General features: G+C 41.5%; 1 protein-coding gene across 1 annotated transcript in view; it reads right to left on the bottom strand.

Moving 5' to 3' along the window:
• Positions 1 to 21272, bottom strand: part of NPR3 (natriuretic peptide receptor 3) — a 45192-nt gene that overhangs the window by 8649 nt on the left and 15271 nt on the right. The window contains exons 4-7 of the mRNA XM_014875585.2: positions 10372 to 10507; positions 6501 to 6595; positions 2662 to 2797; positions 1150 to 1237 (exon numbers count right to left, since the gene is read on the bottom strand). Of these exons, the coding sequence (XP_014731071.1) occupies positions 1150 to 1237; positions 2662 to 2797; positions 6501 to 6595; positions 10372 to 10507 (455 nt within the window). The remainder of the gene's footprint in view (positions 1 to 1149; positions 1238 to 2661; positions 2798 to 6500; positions 6596 to 10371; positions 10508 to 21272) is intronic.

Raw genomic sequence — 21272 nt, 5'->3', positions numbered from 1 at the left:
CTTTGTCTCAGATGACTAGGAGTTCAAGTTCTGTTCTTACAATGATACTTTGCATAGCTTTATATCAGCCCAGGATATTTGTTGTTTCATTTCTTGTCCTTACATACCAATTCCCTCCCAACATCAGCAGTGCCACTACCCACATCTAACAACTGTCATCTCTGGTTGAGAATCTACGTAAGATGCAAGAACCTCTGATGACATAAAATATAAAGACAGATTTTTATTCGCTTTTTCTTTTAAAGATAGTCTTTATCCAGTCCAACTTAACCTCAAACCCAAATAACATACGATATAAAGCAATGAACACATCCAAGAATAAAATCACCCTGTAGAATTTCATTTGTAAGTACCTGATGAATAAGCTTGGTTCTTTGAAACCCTGAAAGTGTCCTGGTGAATTGAAGCAGACTTTGCCTGTTTTCATTTTTTATAAACAGTTATTCTTTTTGTTGGATAGAATTATTTGATTATTGTATGCAGAAGTTAATTCTATTCTCCTATCTGGCTTTTCCAGAGCAGGAGGATAAATTACTGTATACATAAGGTGCTGAACATGTATAACTAATTTATTCCATCAGTATAAGATTAATTATCAAGACTTTAAATTTGCTGACTAGCAGTGGAAGAATTATTTTACTTAAACACGAATAAAACACTGATCACCCTGCACTGACCTGAGCTTATTAAGTTAAATGCACAGCTTTGGAATCCAAATGCTCTCTTACACCAAAACAGAAATCTCTTTCTGTTCTGCAGTACAATTCCATTCAATACCAGGCAAATGATATAAATCTCTTGCAGATCACAGCCTGCACAACTGTGCTGGCAAGGAGCACCAAACAAAGGAAGCTTTCAAGGCCAGGGCATTTTACTAAAGCAACTGTGAATGTCTGGAACTCACTGGAATTACTTCCATGAGTAACATTACTTAGAGATGTAAGTAGTTAGAGGATGAAGACCCAAGTCAATAAAATTATTTGGATAAACACAAAAGGACAATCAAAGCGTGTTCCCTGTCTCTGGTGAAAATGTTACCACACATTATTATGGTGCCTCTCTGTCTCCCACCAAGGATGTTCTGCCAGGAGCTGAGAAGTTTGGATGACGAATAAAAAGTTTACAGAACTTTCAATGAATTGGACTAACCTGAAGAAGTAAAAAGCCATTAACAATCCTGCTCCAAGCAAGGCGCCCACAACTATTCCTGTAACTGCTGATTCTCCTAGACCACCTGCTTGAAAAGGGGAAAAATAAACAATCAGGGTTTATATTGAGAATTATCTGCATTCATGTATTGGAAAATACACACAATTAGGAAATTAGTGATCAGCATTAGATAATGATTAAAGTCGTTCAGAGCTCGGGACTCCATGGGAACCTGCTCCAGTGTCTGCATGTTTGCTTTTTTTCCTTGCTTTCCTTGGGGTTGAAAAATCTCCCAACTCAGTGTCAGATGAAGGCACAATTCTGGAGATGTGATCCAAGCAAACGTGGTTAGGAAACTGTCTTGGACAGCTTGGTTTGAATCCTAACACTGACTAGGGACATACACAATGGAAATCAGCACTGAATATGCCTTGAGTCGCTGTAGCAGAAACAAACTCATCTTACCTAGATTAGAATCATAACCCTCTATCACCCAGGTTTATTACAATTACTATGATTATCCAAGAGTTCCTCCATTTTTTCTTATTTCCTGAAGATACATTGTTTCAAGTTAAAGCCATATGACTTCGGACTTGCTTCAAATTTCAACAGAGTCAGAACAGGGACAGAATGGCTGAAGAGGAGCCCGAACAGGGACTGTCTCTGGGAAGAACAATGGTATTTTTATGTGCATGTAGTCTACTCCCATTTGTATTCCCACCTGGATTTGTGGAGAGGAGCAGAGAAGGAAATTAAACTGCTCCCTTCTCTTCCTTCATCCCTGACTCTTCGAGGGGAGTCTGTCTGTACAGAAGGAAGAAGGTGCACAGCTACACCATATTGACCACAGATGGGCTGTGTACACACCAGTTTTTGAAGGACTCAAGAATTATTGGGCCGAAGTTAGCTTTTCACTGCAGGACTAGCAATTTGTCTCCTGTGAAAATTTGTCACTGAGGCACCAATATTCTCCTACCCCAACCTTGCAATATCCTACTCACAATACAGTCTGCAATGTCAGTGTGCTGGAAAGAATGGACATCTGCCCTGTGGAGGATAGTCCCAGACTTCTGAATTCACAGATGTCACCCCATTCAACTGTTTTCACTTCTTCTCAGCCTACTGAGCCCCTCACAGCGCCTTCTCATAGCACTGAAAATCATTCTTTACTGGGAGAACGCCGCTCCCACCGGCACAGCTGCTAATTATCAGAGGTGATTATTCTCTGCTGGGGTTTCAGTTACATCCCTCTTTCTGGCTAAAAGACCCCTGTTAGGACCTAAAGCCTCCAGGGCTCTGGCCAATGCATGATTACTGTTACATTTAAGTTCAGGGAAATGATTCAGACCATGGCTGTCAGACCTTAACCTCCCAGCAGTCAGAAGAGAGAGACATTCACCATGTCTCAACTGGACAGCTGTACTAAACAATTTAACATGGCCCATTACATTGCAGCAACTCATGGATTCTTCTCTTTGGAGCTGGGCAGAAGCATTAAGTCACTAAACTTACATGATTTACACGGTGTATTGTTTGTGTGCTCTGAAACTCGGCTGTCATCTAGCCGCAGCCTGCCGTGGTTCCACGGGTATTTCACATTCGATCGGATTTCAAACCGCCCCTGCTTTCCATAGTAGTCCCCGATCACCTATGCAAAACAAGAAAGGGATGGAAAGATTTTCCTGTCAACTTAGAGAAGTGAAACAAACAGGAGAGAAGCATCGATCACTCGAGTCCTGCGGCATGATGTTGAGTCACAGAGAAGAGGGCTGAAGGGGTCTGTGGAGGCTATGTAGTGCATGCCCTACCCTAAGGCAGAATCAGCTGAACAAAAGCATTCCTGACAGATGTTTATCTAATCTGTTCATGAAAACCTTCAAAGATGGAGACTTGACAACTTCTGCACTTATTATTCTGGAACATAGCTAGCTTTACTGTCAGTTGTTTTCCCTAGCATGTAAAATAAAATTAATTTTTTGCAATTATCCATCACTTGTTACGAAATTGTCAGTGGTCATAGAAACTCTTCCTTTCTCAAACACTGCTTTACATATTCACAGGCTCTTACATGATTCTGCCCTCAGGCTTCCCGTCTATATAAATCCAGTTTACACAAGATTTTTAACTATTCTGAATATTCTTCCTACTCTCCCTGGGCTTTTATTGCCCATAGTGAGTTGAGAGCTCAGGATTGTCACCCTGCAAAGTGAAAGCATCAGTAGCTAGACACGAGTCCAGACTGGGCATGAACAGCCCCAGAGCAGCCCTGCCCAGAAGGGCTTGGGGGTGCTGTGGGGGAGAGGCTGGACATGCCCTGGCCATGGCACTCCCAGCCCAGAGAGCCAAACGTGTCCTGGGCTGCATCCAGAGCCCCGTGGGCAGCAGGGCAGGGAGGGGATTCTGCCCCTCTGCTCTGCTCTGCTGAGACCCACCTGGAGCACTGCATCCAGAGCTGGGGTCCCTGCACAGGAGGGACAGGGACCTGCTGGAGTGAGCCCAGAGCAGGGACACAAAGATGGTCACAGGGATGGAGGATCTCTGCTCTGAGGAAAGGCTGAGAGAGCTGGAATTGTTCAACCTCGAAAAGCGAAGGCTCTGGGGAGATCTCACTGAAGCCTTTCAGTACTTCAGGAGGGCTTACAAAATAGGGGGTGAACAACTTTATCACAGGCAGGTAGTGACAGAACAAGGGCACAGATTTAAACTAAAAGAGGATAGATTTAGATTAGATGTTAGGCAGAAATTCTTTGCTCTGAGGGTGGTGAGGCCACTGGCACACCACCAGAAAGAAGCTGTGGATATAGCTTCAACATCCCTGGAAATGTTCAAGGCAAGGCTGGATGGAGCTCAGAGCAGTCTGGTCCAGTGGAAGGAGTCCCTGTCCATGGCAGGGGAATTGGAAATAGATGATCTTTAAGGCCTCTCCCAATCTAACCCCTTCTCTGGTTCCAAGAATTCAAACACTTTGCATGAACACTCCAGGCTGGAGTTTCTCTTTTCGTAGAATTTGGAGATACTTCATCATATTAAGTTAAAACCTTCAAATCTTGTATTTCTGCAGTTGTTGATATTTACATATACATTATTCTGGTAGTACAGTACTATTTTTCCTTACCAATTCATAAAAGCACTTCAAAATTTCAGCCCTGTCTTCAGCAGTTTCAGGCTTTATTCAAGAGAAACTATGTTAAATCTACTGCAGCAATATATCTAAAAATATCTATGTACAGCAGCAAGACAACATACTGTGACACTGAAATTGTCAGAAGCAATGGCAGAAGCACATCAAGAGATCTGTTTGTCCTACCACAGATAAAACCCAGGTATTAATACACTAGGTTTAGAATTCAAGGCATGGATAGCCTCTTCATATCTTTCACCTGAATTGCATTTTGAAGGCAATGACATTAAAGAACATGTGCTGGTTAAATACACAAATGTATATTTTACATTAAATAAAGACACATTTCTCTCACAGTTGCAGCTGGGATATAAATCCTTTGAAGAATTAATGTGCTCAACATTTGTCCAAAAAATTAAGGCAAATTCAGTAAACTGGAAAAAGTAGAAACCACTCACAGGCATCAGATTATTTATTAAGAGATTGTTTAATTTATCAAGTGGGAGTGGGTGAGTCCTCCACCAGCAAGAATTACTAAATACGAAAATATGCAAAATGGTTTAAGAACAAAAAGCTATAAGCAGGAACCACGTGGATTCAGATCAGAAGTAGGATATAGATTTTTGAAAAGCAGGAGTGGCTCATCTGTGGAACAAACATTGAGGGCACCAGCAAGGCAGTCTCTGTTCTTTTAGTGTCTCCAAACCAAGAATAAATGCCTCTTGCAGCATGAGCTTTAGTCACATGTAAATTGCAGGGCTCCATAAAGGTTAAGAACCCTGCCTGTGTCCAATATAGCAGAGGTCAAACTAGGAAATCTAGGTTTTCTTCTAGCTTTAAACTCTGTGAATAGACCTGGGAAAACAGCTCTGCCCAAACACCCATCCATCTGGCACAGTTCAGCTGAGAAACATTCTCGTACACAGAAAAAAATTGTCCAGATGAATAGAACAAGTTATCAAAGAAACAATGTTTTTAGAGTGAGGCATGAGGGTAGAAATTATGTGGCAGACAAAAGTGGTAAGTAATCATGTGTAAAATGTTAACTGCATGTATATTTATGTACCTAATAAAGCAGAGGGAAATTCCACAATAAGTTAAAAGAATAAATGTAACATTTAAAAAAACCGTAGTTTAAATTGCAAGTGAAAGAGCAATGGATGGAAGGGTAAAAGAGGGAAATTAAATTGATAAACAAGATAAAAAGCTGCTGGCCTGAATAAACAGAAGAAACACAAGTTGTTTTCACCAAAGTTGTCCCAACCATTTTGTACTCCTACTGCCCCTGGGAGTGCCTGCAGTTTACTGGTAGTAAAGTAGTTTTTCAATTACTTTTTCGCCTAAAACACACAAGACATCCTCACACATTTAAAATGGCCCCTTGAATTTTTCTCTGCTGCAGAAGTACCAACAACAATGTAACCTCACTGGATTCAAAACCACACATTGAAATGTCCAGCTCAGATACTGCAACATTTTGTTTGAACCTGTTGAAAGGGGGAGAACCAGCAAAGCCGAGGCTGATGCTGATTTTGCAACCAACAAAAGCATGACACTGCAGCTGGACTTAGGGCACTGCATGTATTAATAAACTCAGCCTAGACTTGCTATTCCCTGTGTGCAGCTGGTGCTGTTTCTCACAGACTTTTTCACAGTCCATCTCTTCCACTCCTTCTGCGTCCAGTGGAATAACCCATCTGGAATATAAATATATATGGTGTATATCTGGAGCCATCTGATTAAAATGTTTCTTAAACCCTGAAAAGAAGGCACTCAGGAATGGCTGCCTGACAAACAAGGCCAGGAAAGATCTGCACTCCTGCTTGTGGCTGACCACAGGCTGACCATACCTGCACTTGCTGTGTTAATACATCAGGACAACTTGGGCATCACTGCTGCTGTAAGATTAATCTTTCTTACCACCAATAATAAAAAGGCCTTGCTCATTTTTAAACAATGATTTTTCATATTCAAAAATTAGTGGTGCTTAGCCAGCTCGTGAGAATTCACCCTTTAGTTAAAGGCTAGCATCATGTGAAGTTGTATTGCTAAATAAAAGAAGAAAGTTTAAAAAACTTATTATAACTACTTCAAGACAGCTATTTTACAGAAAGGATTTGGTCTTTAAATTGATAAGATTAAGCCACCAAGTAAACAGATGATACCACGTTACTTTGCACTGAATTACAAATTCATCAGTGGCTAATTGCAATGATGTTTGTTTCCTTACCTCCTGTGTGCCTGCCTCCGGGTCTGTCATTCCAATCACAGAGAAATCCCCATATCTGTCTCCATTGGCATCAATGGACACCTGCCCTGCAATGCCTAAAGAATGGCATGTGAGGAATCAGAAGATTAATTAGTTAAAATACTGAACCTTTCCAAGCAAAACATGAAAACAGTGGACAGGTTTTTACAGACTGATATGACAGGAAATCTCATCAGTCTCCCTGCATTTTTGTTGGCATTCTGGAAGAAATTGTAATTTCATCTCAGTGTCTGCATTCCTGAATTCTTAACATTTCTCCTTTTTAAATATTAAACATGTGAGACTGGAGAATACGTGAGAAAAATCTAACCCAAAAACCAGCATGCAAGACTAAAACACAAATATATTAACGTGAATTATTTACAGAGAGTCTAATCCTGAAATATCTGATGATGCCTCAATAAGGAGAGCCCAGCTCATGTGCTGCAGAGGACACAGGGGCAGAGACCTAAATCCCACAGGCTGAAGGGGCTGCTGCACCCATACAGCCAGTTCCAACTAATGGGATACTGGAGATGGCATGGACAAGGGGCACCATGTGCACTACATATGCACTAAGCCCTGCATTCATCTACATAAGATTAACTACTTAATACGTGCAGTTTGGTTTGTATTCTTAGAGCCCCACTCCACTTTCCTGCTTTACAATTTCTAGAAAACTTTAGGGAAACTGGACTCATTGATTCATGGGATATCACAAGTTTGAAGTGGTTTCAGGAGATCTTGAGCCCAACCTCCAGCTCAGAGGAGCATCAGCCAGGAGGATGCTCAAGGTTTTATCTGCTCTCCAAAATCTCCAAGGATGGAAACTGCACAGCCTCACTGGGACAACTTGTTTGATCCGTCATGGAAAATGAACACATCCTTGGATTCAATCTAAACCTCTTCTTTAAATGTATGTCCTTGTGTACAAAAAGCTTGGTTTCAAATTCTCGAGGTGTAAGTCAAACAGGTTCTTAAAATCCATCAAACAATACCAATTAACTATGGTGAAGACATCTTAAGACTGCTGATACACTTTTTGACCTCAGATATTCTCAAATGTGACCCTCCCCTGACTGACACCAAACACAGGCATTTACACCCATGTAAGGCAAACAGACGTCACTGTACATCCATGTTACACCAGCTACACGTCCAGACCAGGCACAAAGCCATGGACATTCAGGCTCTCAGTGAGAGTCAATCAGAAAAGAGAAGTCAGATATTCAGAGTATAAATTTCCCCCAGCGTGCCTGGTTATAGTGGGCGTGTAACAGACTTAACACACCTCCCTTTATTCTGTATCTGTTCAGATATATTGATGTTAGGAACATTTCAGCTTGCTGAGGTTTTCAAAATACATAGTAGTAATCAAAGATTATTGTCAAGCAGCTATTTCATGATAACAACACAGTAATCAAGCCACTGTCAATTCAATTACTGCAGGGAAATCCAATGGGTGTTACAACAATTTGGCTGTGAGACACTGAAAGAAGAGGCCACTCTGAAGAACCATGATGTCCCTGCTTACACATCAATTTGGATTCTGGATCTGACAGGAGGTGCTAATTGGAACAGACACTTTTGTGGCCTAAGAAAACCAAAACTCAGTTTCTGCGAATAGGTACTGAAATTGAAATTTGGAGTTCCTATTGGATTTTTTTTTCAGCAGGAAAGACTGTTTTGTCAATTTTTCATCTGAATCAAAACCAGGAATTTGAAAAGTTGACATTTCCTGCAATTTCCTTAAGAAACAGAGATACGAAATTTTGAAACAACCTTAATGAAGAATTGCATTTGCATGAATGTGGAATGATTTTATCTCAACTTTCCTTCTGCTTTTTTATGTGAGATACCTACATACGTACAAAAATTTGCTACTTTTTCAGAGGAAATGCCAATGAATAGCAAATATTCTCCACCAGATGTGCCCTGAAGTTATACCATGCTGTCTTTAACAACTCAATCACTAAGAAATCATTTGATCACCTCAGCCTTATCCGTTCCTAAGCCCATAATGTCTGTGCAGCTGTGGCATGCAGATGGAATTCTGCAGGAAGCAGCATCTACATTCTGTTGGGAGTCCTGATAAGTCAGAGCAGGCTGTAAAATGAGGTGCCAAGACAATCAGATATCTGCATGTCAGAAGTTAAATTAATGTCATTAGTGAAACTGGAGTTCTCATTATCAAGGCTTACAAAGCTTCAGTCCTGCAGCAGAGCGTGATGGGTGTGCATGAACCACACTCTGTGATGCTGCATCCACTGCAAGGAGGGGTCACAGGCAGAATGAAGGGATGTGTCCCCTTAAGGGACTGGATTGCAACACGTTAATTAAAGAGTTAAAGGCCTCTTTCAAAATCAGTTTTATGTCCAGCAAAGTACTGCCACAGGGAGGAAAAGGCATATGACTTACAAGAATTTTGACCAACTGCACCCCCACAGCCCAACTCAGCTACGTTTTCAGAAGAGGTAGAACAGGTCAGCCACCAGCAACAATCTGGTTTTCACAAGTGGGGAAAGAGAACATTTTTTCCTCCTGCCAGGTTTTACAAGCAAGGTGTGAGAATCAACCATGTAGCCCACGTGGAGCACGTGGTACTACAAAGCATGCATGGGCACACCAGATGATGTCCTCCTGGAGCACAGCAACAGGAGCAGAGAAAACACAGGCTGTGCTGGGGCATCTGCTCATGCACAGCACAAACAGAGGCAAATCCTTAGACACCAGATTTCCTCCCTTTTAAAACTGTTTTGGGGAGCCACAGATACGAGATATACTGAGATGCCAAGCATAAACTACAGATGGTGCAGGGCTGTTAATGAGATGATTGCAACCAGCATAATTTAAAGTAATTCCCTGCTTTAAAGTGCTTGAGTGCTCCCTTAAGCTGCCCTGAGTATTCTTTTGCCTTGTGTTCAGACCACAGCTTGAGAACAGAAAATTGGTTTGGAGCTGCTGGCCTTCTTGCCTTCCTACACTATGTCCAATGTGTTCTTAGAGCTCAGAACCTGGCCACTGTGGTTTTTCTTACACATTCAGATGAATCATTCGCTTTTTATCTAGGGGAAATGTTTCCTTCTCTCAGGCATTTCCACAGGAAATCTTGCCAGTCCTACATCAAATGATTGGACTATTATATGAGATGGATGGAAATATTTTGAAGAGATGGATGGAAATATTTTAAAGAGATGACAGATGAAAGCAGTAATCTTCAGTTTCTTTATTACAATTCTTACCTGGCAAAAGCATCTGCATTGCTTTGCACCAGCAAGGTGACAAACAAGTGCCAGTTGCACTGCAGAATTGCAGCCTCCAGGATTAGGCACAGTGCTGTTCAGCTGCTGCCTCTGAGACAACACACACAGCTCCCAAAAGGAGGCTGGGGGAAATCCTTCTAGGGCCCAAAGGAATCCCATTGAGAAAAACAAAATAACCCCAACTCTGGCACCTGCTTGCTTCTATCCATTCCCAGGCTTTCAAGATAAAAAAGTGAAATGGAAAAAATGAGGCAATCTCAGAGCTAATAGATGAATGTGAGCAAAGTGAGCAGCTGTAATCTTTTCAAAAACAAATAAGGAGCCTGAGAAAATTATTGGTATTTCTTTACAACATCACTGAGGGTCATTAAATTGCTAAGAGTTTTTTGAACTGAGTCAAGACCTCGACAGTTGGTGCAAAAAAAAGACAGACTGGTGATATGTGTGAGCCAGCCTGAAAGATGCACATGGTTTCATATGTTTGCTTTCCTCTCTGTTAGGAGTGGAATATGCATGGGTCCTTACTTTGCACAGAACAAAGACCTGAAGTTTTTTGACTCTGAAAGCTGCAATTCCATATTAACCCTTACCTTCGTATGTTCTGTTCCGTGTTTGTTGAACAATTTTTTCCCCATCTTTCTTACTGAAACCAATCTTCAGGACTTCCTGTAAAGCTAGAGCATAAAGAAGGATCGCATCATGGAATCCTTCCACAAACATGTTCACCTAAAAAAGAAAGAAGAAAAAAAACACAATGGAAATTGACACATAACAAAATGTTTCTTTCCTAGGTAAAAACTAACCAAACTGACTAATTTGGAGAGTTACTTTCTCAGCTGCTGGAACAGAAAGGAATATATCTCGAAAAACCCTCAGGGGGACAACAGCAACTTCTGACCCATTTTTAAAAACAGTTAACCACTATCTGCCATTCTGGACATTCATAATGTTGTGTCTGAATAGCTCTGCAGATAGGGGAGAAATCTGCAGATCCCAGTTCCCATGCCCAGAGGCACAAATTCTGCACTTGACTATGTGAGATTCTGTCAGGTGCTGAGCACCCTTATCCCACAGCAGCAAGTATAACACCCTCCCTCTGTACAGGGGACTTAGCACCTCTCAGGACTGGGAAGTATTTTCTGTCATGATTTTTTTTGGAGAGCTCAACTGGTGCATTTGCTTGTTTAACGATTACCACTTCCATTTCTGGCTCTTGTTCAGCCAAGCATCTCTCCACTAGCAAATGAGCAATGGAGAAAACTACTTACCCTCTCCAGTAATGTGTTCTCTGGAACTGCCAGGAGAACTCTTTCCTGTCCTTTATAGTTTTCTCCATAAGTTATATGAAATGAATGAAATAACCCTAATAACCCTAACCCTGCTTTATAACCCTAACATAAAAGAAGATTGCTGCCAAAGAACCGTCATAGCCAACCTACAGTTTTTGGTCTGTGAGTCACAAAAACAGTTAACAGCTGAGTGCTGCAGAAACATTACGAGTTTGCTCTCAGGAGCCTGACGTGCTTCAATGGTGAAGCAATAATTACTTCAGGAGTGGAGTCCAGATGGAGACCCACCACCAGAAGCTAATGCAGAATGACTGGAGCAGCACAGGTATTCCTCTTCTGTAGGCAGCAACTCACATTTCAGCAATGTAATCTACTCACTCAATGCAAAGCAATTCAGAAGGAATTATGTTTTCAGCTCCAAGAAAGATGTTCCCATCCACTCAGAGTTTCACTACAATAAAAAAACTCCTGACATCCTAGCAGAGGTGTCACCACATTATGGGGTCTCTTATTGCCACTTCCAGTGAACAACTCACCTCCACAAATATTCTCCTGGACAGAAGTAATATTTAGTTCATTTTACATTTTAGCATATCTAAATTATTTAAAATGCCAGTAAATGAAGTGCTACTCTCACAGGTTTCGCTGGACATTAAAAATGTTACAAAACAAGACATGTAGCCAGTTAACTAAATAACTGCTCCACAGATAAAAAGTATTACATAGTTGACTGGCTAAGCTGAACTAATCAAACTCTGATAATGTAATTACATCCAAGACATTCCTTCACTCTTAAAGCAGTTGCCAACAGTAAGGAGAGTTTTGGAATTATTTACTGATAATATATAAAAGTTTACATTGCTCTGACATTTAAAACTGGACTTTCAGAAACTCTAACCTACGCTGCAGTTGAATGCATCACATTAATCGGGGGGAAGAGCCCATGGTGCTACAGGAGATGCAGAACAGCTCAGCTCATCCCGACAGCCACAGAGCAAAGAGCAGCTGCAGTTATTCTGAAGTAACGACAAAGCCTGAAAGGAGGGGAAAGTCAGGCTTTTGGTGGAATAATAAAAGCTGATGGACAGAGTGCATACTAGGACAGGCTTTGCCAGCAGGGGCTTTAACTTTTCAGAATTGAAAAAAACCCAACCAAACCAAGAAACCACAAATCTCGACAACTGCTTCATGTGCCAGCGTTAGAGTCCAAGTGGCCTGTGGATGATCAAACTTCAGCTTTCTTAATGTGACATTCTTTCTCTCAGGAGAGAAATTAGACTCTCCAGTAGCTATACCTCCCTGCTGGCTGATTTACAGTTTGTGACTGGCATTTGTTTCAAGGAAAGCTATTTGTCACTTCTTTTGTCCATGGCAAAGACCTCTCAATGTAACACAGCAACCTTCAAAATCCATTCAGTCAGCTAATTTGCTCAACCTGAAATCTACTCATGCCACGGGTCTGAAAACCCTTCTGTAGACACTTCTGCAGATTTGCCAGATAAGCCCTGTCAAAACTCACTTGGCAGTTTGGGAGGTTACTGCCACAGCCTCTTGCCAAAGCTCCACTTGGCCAAAACCCCTTACATTACAAGTGAAAAACCACATTAGAGAATTGTCAGAAAGTCATTTATGTCACACATACCCCAGCATTTTATCTCATGTTGTCAAGGAAGCTGAAACTATGGATAATTTATGCCGTTTAAAATCTTCTGAAAGAGCTGGAATTACCGTTTGCAGATGGGATTGCACTTACACTCCCTAGCCAAACCATATGCTGGGCACACCTGAGACTTTTCACATTAATCCAGGAACACGTTTAAGCAGCAGTTTTTGAAAGGATCCCATGAAAGGAATAAAGTTTTCTTGCATATCATCTTGTTCAATCATTTGTAAGTTGCCACAATTCCACACAGACCATGGGTTGTATGATATGTAGGACAGAGGAATATTAAAACGTGAAGTAACAGCTGCAAAAAATTGTGAAGGGTTTGTTCTTTGCTGCAGGAAAAGCATTAGAAAGGGCTAGACTATAAAGTTTATACTCCAGGAAAACTTCAAATAGGAATGAGAGTAACTGTGAAGATGTCTTCACAGGCTGCTTGAAGGTGTCCATGGTAATTAATAACATGTTAGTTCAACCTCAGACACCCTAAGGATAAAAACTGAACAGAGTATAAAATCTATTAAGGGCCCAGTAATCTTACAGGTAATTTAAAGTTCTTTCAGTTGCGCTCTAATACAAAGCAGAGTCTTTTTATTGTAGTTTTTTCCATTTAGTCTGCCTTTTAATTACAGGTGTGAGTAGAGCTCCAAATGCTGTGATCACAATTTTCATGTCAGATCTACTGAAATGTTGCTGTCCCTGGCCCATACTGCAGGGCCACCCCCTCAACGTGGCAGCAATGCCACTGGCAGCAGAGAAGGTGACAGGTTTGCTGAACATCTTTGGAGGCTGTAGTACAAATATGTGCAAACCTCTTTCTGAGCTGTCTTCTGGATTATTTTTACATCCCATTCTAATACCAAACACCTAAAACTGCATAGCTGAACAAGATATATACCCCTTTTAACTTCCTGCCTTTTTACTCTAATTAATCATCTCCTATCAGAGAAAAGAAAACAACTAAAACCCAACAACCCCTCTCAGTGGAAATCACATGCATAAATTCTACCCAGTTCAAAGTTATAGTTCCCCAAGCAGCCATATCGTGACCACACTGTTCATATATACCAAGGTGTTAACAGCACACACAGCAATGCAAAATACTACCGATGTGGAAGACAGCCAAGATACAGCTATGCAGGACCCATAATTTTCCATATCCTGCCTCCTGACTGTAAAATAAGATTATTCTCCTCCATCTGGAACTGCCCAGCTCTGAATCACAGTAATTACAGAAACTCGTACCACTTCCATGCTTAGTGGGGAGAATCATCATCATCATTTTTTTTCTATTCAAACGGGAAACAACATCTCCCACACTTGGTCTCTGTATCTACTTTCTACGTCCATAGTGATATTCAAGTTGTCAAACCATAGTTTCAGCCCCAATCAGTGAGGACCCTAGGAACTGCAGAGGGCTGTACCCAGACATTTTTCAAAAATCTTACCAATTCAGGTATTTGACAGGATGCTCCTACTATCTCACTCTGTTAGTGTATCTCCATGGAAGTATTTTTCTAAGCACTTGCAATTTAAATGTCAGATCTCCTCCTTTAACCCTCCTGCACCAAGCCAATTATAATTATGGTCCCTTCTTTATGTGCCTAAGAAGCCTAAGAACTAACTTCTCTTACATGCATTCTTGGCACATACCTTCAGTTATCTTCTGCTGAATCACTATCCAGCACTATTCACTGAACTCTACAGCAAGGATTTTTTCTTTAATACCATTTGTTGATGTTGCATATTCCCATTCAGAATGTTGCCACAACCCATGTTGCTCTAAGTACTTATTTATGGTCCTGAGATGGTCAGGGGCCTTCAGCAGTTCTTTGATGAGTTGCTATGACCTTGCTGTGAGCTGCACAAATCTAGAACAAGGTACTCATGATTCCCATACAATAGATAATCAACATTTAGAAAAGATTCATGCTTAATTTTTTAAGATAAAAATGTTATTATTACAAATTGATTTTGTGTTAAACTTCTAGTTTACAAAATCCCAGTGAGAAACTCTGGGTGGAACTGACATGTAGATTGAGAACATGAAGCTGAGGGAAGAATATTCTTACACATGATCATTACCTAAGATAAGGTGAAGTGCATTTCAAACCAGCAATGCCATGTGCAGTTGCAGCTTTGCAATGATGTATTAGTCCTACTGCCATAATACTACCATGTATCATTCTGCATACTACCACCCTAACAGGATTATCAAAGTTTTCACTAGCCCACCATCCATCTCCTCAGACCCTCACAGGATTTCTTCATTCCATTACGCAACAGAAACTGACAGAGCTCCTGAATATCACCTATGGATAACAGCTGGGTCATGCTAACATGCACTGGGACTGGGATTTTAAGGACTCCCAAGCACAACAAATACAAAGCCATGGGATATACTCATAGTCAGCTGTCATAAACAGCATGTCTTGGGGTGCCTACAGATAGGGATGCATCTCTGTGAAACCAAGGCAGGAACTGGAAAGGAGAATAAAGCTGTAAGTTAATCAAATTTCTACGTTTAGATACCCAAGACTAAAAATACTGTTTCCTTGAGCAACCATACTGCTCCCACACTGGACCACAGTGCTTCAACCAAACTGCAAGAAAAAGGAAAAAGGGAATGGAATGGAATGGAATGGAATGGAATGGAATGGAATGGAATGGAATGGAATATGCTTTCTTCAGAGAAGGCCATTTCCACAATATTTAATTCAAAACTGAAAAAAAATATATGGCATTACACCAAATTCTGGGCAACACAGCTGAAGCCAAGGACAGCCTCACACTGTATTCACTGATACCCAGTGTCTATAAATACATAAATGGGCACCTGTTCACGAACACGAGGCCCGGGCTCAGGACTTGGTTTTCTAAGGGATATATCCAAACCCACTTTATTATTTGGGGCTAGAACTCACATCTCTCCCTAAGAAAAGAGGAAGAGCACAACAGTAAAACCTTGTGCATATCTAGGAGAGATTTATTTAAGTAGTGTTGTATCAATTTCATGTTTCACTGGAAAACAGTGTTTATGTGGAAACCCATAAGACATTTTTCTTATAGGGGGAGCATATGAATTTTCAGTGGGATTTTGCAGACTGAGACTTATACTCCACTCTAAAATTTACAGCTTAAAAATTCAGTACCACAGTCGAACAAGACATCACTTCCCTTTATGGAGGCTTCTTCCAACAAGGCTGCCTGCTTGTGTTCATCTCCTTGCCAGTATTCGCTGGAGCAGCAGTGCTGCTGAGAGCAGAGATGAGAAGTGGGCTCCACCCAAGAACTCTGCACACCAGGCAATGTGTCCCTGGCATAAGGAATTTCCAACTGAAGCCCACGTTTGGAGAGTCTCGGGCACAAGCATTGCTTGCAGCTCATCAGCTGCCCATCTCCACCCTGAAAGAGCCTGCACACACCATTTGAGAGACAAGATGTATAGCGAGATCCCTGCTTTTTTCTGCACTTTCTGTTTGGTTTGGACACAAAGATGCTGTGCTGCAATTAAGCCCATTTCTTCAAAGAGTGAGACCAAGCCTCTGCCTGCCTGCACTGTTCAGCTGGTGCACGAGCTGATGTGCACTCCAGGCATGCCAAACCACTGCTGCCTTTGCTCCACTCAGACAAGAGGATGCTTACTCCAACAGGACTGAAGTACCACTCCTAACAAACTCTTTAAAGCCAATCGTGGACCAGAAGCGAGCCTTTCGTTCCAAGAAAAGGTCTGCTGAAATAAATTAACAAGAAGAATATAAAAGTAAATTAACAAATTGCAGCAGCATCTGTGATTTCCTTAAAAAAAGGCAGCCAAATTCAGAGAGTTAAGGGTATTTGTCAGTGAAAGTTATTTTCTTGCTATGGAGAGAAAACTAACCACAAAGCCAGCTCCTTTGCTCTTGTATCTCATCTCATTCTTCAAGCCTTTTTCCTTTTTTTTCTTAATACCCCATTCTTGAACAACTAGTAGATTTACTCACAATCATCTGGCTGGAGCAGCCACAAGTTGCTCTATTGTCTAACTGGTGAACTGAAGCAAAAATCTATTCAGTCCCAGACTACGGGGCAGCTGCACTGTGAAATGTCAGCTAAAACATGTCAGGCTACAGTGACAACTGAGATACAAAGGCGTGGAGAAAACCTTCCATCCCACTGCCTGCAAAAGCTGCTCATTCTTTGTTTATTGCTTGCAACACTCTTCTATAGTTATCTAAAAAATGGCTGTAAACTCCCAGTGCCTGCTGCTAACAGGCTGGGCAGAAATTTCCAGCAAAGCCAAAATGAGCTCCTTCCATTAAACACAGAAAGAGGAGCTGTCACCTCAGCAGAGTTAGAACCTTACCCACACTCAGTTCACATCAAGGGGCTCTTGCTGCACTCAACCCATGGCCTGGCATAGGTGGGCTCTCAGACTCCCCCAGACCTCCACTGGCATGGCCAAAACAGGGCAGGCTGAGCTGAGTACTGCCCTGCTCCAGGAACAGGATGCTCTTCTAGACCAGATTTTTCCCCTGAAAACCTGTGTGGGATTTATTTCTGGGCTCTATCCATTGTGTTCACTGATTCCTTTTGTAAGCTGCTACCAGCCACTTTACTACTCTGTGGGTTTTGTTCCTGCATTGCCTTTTAATGTTGCCCTCAAAGAGGTGCAATTGAGGTCTCTAAGGAGCAGAACTGTTTTGTACCAGAACTCAACTACCTACAGAATAATAATTTAGAGGAATTTCTCCTTTAAGTACGATTTACACACATACTATTCACCTTTATAATTTAGCTTTAAAGAGCTCCAGGTCACATATCAAGGAAAAGGATAGAATCAGAGAATACTATTGTGCTCCTGCAGTTAAGGTGAAATATCCCATGTTTATATTACATCTCTAACATCAGGTAAACGACAAATGCAAAGGATCTCTAGCACACAGCACTATACTGTGACTGCCCGAATACTGAACAAATCTTAACCACAGAAGGTACAGCTCTCATTTATAAAATTAACCTTCCAACTGTTTCAGGATTTCCTGCCTTCTAACAAACTATGTGGCCATTCACGTGAAGAGTTACAAAACTATGTCCAGAAATTTTACATCTAGTGATAGTGGTGAAACACAAGAGATATTAGAGAAATTATTCTTTTCAGAGGAAAACATACAGATATACAGAAACTAAAATATGCTCGTTTTAAATAGATTTTTCTAAGAATCCCCACTGGTGGTCTGATAATGTTACATAGTTGTAATGAAAGCTTACATTTTGAGTTGGCATTTAAATTGCGAAATTTTAATTGCAGATAAACACTTAGCAGCAAAAAAAACACCACCCCCATCCTTTCATTAGGTAACAAGTTTTTGATGTCAGCGGGCAAGAATGTTTTACAAGCAGGAACATCTCAGTTTTCAGGATGACAGTTGCCTCATCTGAAAAAATCAGTTCCACTTGCTGAAATAAGTTAAAGTGCTTTAAATGAATGCAGAGCTAGGACAAACAGGAAGGACATTTTTTTGTTAATTGTTTATCCTGGTACAATGTGCAATTGTTTTGGGTTCTGGATTACTAACATTATCATCAAACCACAAAAATCATGGACGTATTTTATTTTTTATTAAAAACTCTCAAGATCACATCAGTTCTATGCAAAACTCAGAAAAATCGCTGTATCACTTCAGAGACAACTTGTGTGTTCAAGCTGAATTTACCTGTGCTACACTAGCTGCTGGGCTGGTAAAATCTTGGATGGGGTAAAAACCACATTTGATGAAAAGGACCATTTAATTTCTGCTTTGCAGTAGAACAGCAAAGATTACCCAGCAGAGCATTTGCTTTACAGTCTTAAGGGCTGGATAAATACGAATGATTTAGACACAGCCAAAACGAGGCTCAGCTCAAAAGTATGCTTGAAGCTGGAATAGTCATCTAAGAGCCTTATTGAATACCAGGCAAAAATTAGGCACCCAAAACCACAATTCATAAGAGCAGCATCCCACCTCACCCTTGCCAGCAGAGGAGGTAGAGAATGAGGGATGATGTGACCCTCTCATTCTGACAGAGGCAGGTAATGACTCCCCCACTGCATGAACTTGCAGTAAAGTATTTACAAAACGCCACAGGGCACCAGTCCTTTTAAATTCTCTGCCCCTTTCATCTAAAAGCCCTGGGCCTCCCATTACTGAGTTAGCATGAGAGAACTTCAGGGTCCAATCTCTGCTTTCAGAGAATCTGAATTCCACCTTTCACCTGCCCTGTCTGCAGGGCATCCTGAGATGGAGGCACTCCTGGAACTGAAATCCAAGTGCTGGCAGAGAGGTATGACCTGCCAAAACCTGGAGGACCTCTAGGCTGAGAGTAAATAATTTTCTAGCAGAGCTCACCTGAGGCTGTGGTTGCCATGACAAATGATCCTTTTATTAAATACCAGGATAAATGGGCATATGAACTTGTAAACTTTAATGGCATGGAACTAATGCAAACCCTCAGGCTGCTATTAGTCATGCTTCCACTCCAAATAATTTAAAATTTAACTATTTGGTTTTGTTATTTTTCTTCAGATAGCAGACATCTGATGAAAGGTGTTCAGCTGGCTGATTAACCATCCCTTTGCTGGCATCCCTGTGAAGAACAAATTAGCACAGGAGAGGTACAGCAGCTATCTCAGCAGGTATTTGTGTGTACCTGTCAGCAGGCAGCAAGGCTCCAGCTGCACACCTGAAACACATCCTCCCACTCTTCAGCAGCAGCATGGTACTTAATAGCTCTAAATCTGAGCATTTGCAGCCACTCCAAGAAACTAAAAGCTCACTCTCATAGCTCCTTGCCTCTGTACTGACTGACTGATCCCTGAGATCCTCCTTGGTTTTGCTCTGTAAGGTATTTTGTAGTCTGCAGGCTGAGGGGGAACTGGACACATTGTACACACGCATTTCCCATCAAATGTAAATGTCCTGCTCAGGGAATGTCACCTTGTTCCCAGCGACGGAGCAAAGGGCGTCCTCACCTACCCTCCTCCCATTGTCCTGTGCCCCTTTCTCATGCCCCTCTTATTCATTTGCTCTGGGACAGAGACACTCCTTGTCCTTTCAATACACTTTGATATATTAGTTCTTTCTAGAATGGGCTAGACCTTCTCATTTTTGTCCCAGACTTCTCTTCCTAATGAAAAAAGTATCTACTAAAGAGAGAAGGACAGTTTTGAGTATCCTCCTGCGGGTTCCTATGCCTCCTTATATGCACAAGAACACCACTGCCTTTATTCACACAGCCCATTCTCGCAGGATGACTACATTACCCCCTCTGCAGTAGCAAAATTGCTAAATATCCCCTGAAAAAAAGAATAAAAAAAATGAGAGCTGGCACGTTGTACACTGACCTTTTCTTACAGCCCAAGGGAGTGGAGCATACCCAAGCCATGCTGCCTGTCTTGGCTCTGACAACACTCATACACCAGGGTGACCTGACTCACCCACGGGACTAGCCTGCCCTTCTGCTAAAAGATTTTTTTTCCCTCCAGAGAATGAGCCTTTCCCAGAGCTACCTTCACCTTAACCTCCGAGCACTCAGCCATAAAAAATGAATGTGCTGACACAACAGAAGCTCTCAGACTTGAGGTGTTACTGATTGCCACTAACACTGGTTTCTTAGAAGACTTGTCACTGTGAATATCACGAAGTTAGACCCTGTCCTGCTGCCATTCAGAATCACTTATATCGTACCAATATCCCAAATGAGTGCAAGAAAGTTTTCCTGGACCACCTCAGTGTGGAGGCAACTACTCTTCTGCTCTGCTGCTATCAAACAACGAATTCTCATTTCTGGCCTTGAAGAATTGTTCTTCCTTTACATCCATAATGAAAACAAAGCATGACTCCTTCCCCACACCTGCTGCCACCCTCATAATTAAACTCTCTGTTTAAACTGCTTGGCTCAGACAGAATTCAAACACTGGACTCTCAACCCAACCTGTGTGATCACAGTGTGAAGGTACGACCAGCACAGATGAGGTGAACCCTCCACAGCACACAAGGTGCTGAGGCTGGAGCATCCCATCAGACATCCAGCAAGTGCAAAACAGCTTCCAAGTGCTGGCCCAGGATCCTGCTGCTGGCTGCAACACCATCCTGACATGGGACAGACTCACCCAAACCTCTTCTTCATGCCTTGTTGAGCTGAATATTCTCTCAGTAAATAAGGAAACTTCCAATGCAATATTATTTTCATGAGATATCCAGAGAATAAGACGCACAGAAAAAGGCAGCGTCAGTCTATTAAGCAAAGATATTTCATTTTTTCAAGTGACATTTTATGCAAAATGAGATAGAGTCTACCTTTTCTTTCATTCAAATATCTCAGAGCCCAACCTAAGGACCATTCTATACCAGTGTCAAAAATCCTATGGATTTACATTAAAAAAATACCTCAATGGGACAAATTAGCTTTTCGTTCACTTGCAATGCAAAAGACATGGAGAAGCACTAAAACAAGAAACGGACTATGAATTTTGCAGGAGGACATATTTTTCACATTTTATTAGTGGAAAATAAGGTAT

The sequence above is a fragment of the Sturnus vulgaris genome, chromosome Z (genome assembly GCF_052056855.1).
Source record: "Sturnus vulgaris isolate bStuVul1 chromosome Z, bStuVul1.hap1, whole genome shotgun sequence".
NCBI lineage: Eukaryota > Metazoa > Chordata > Aves > Passeriformes > Sturnidae > Sturnus > Sturnus vulgaris.
The sequence above is the reverse complement of the archived record's forward strand: the minus strand, read 5'-3'. Positions and strand labels throughout refer to the sequence as shown.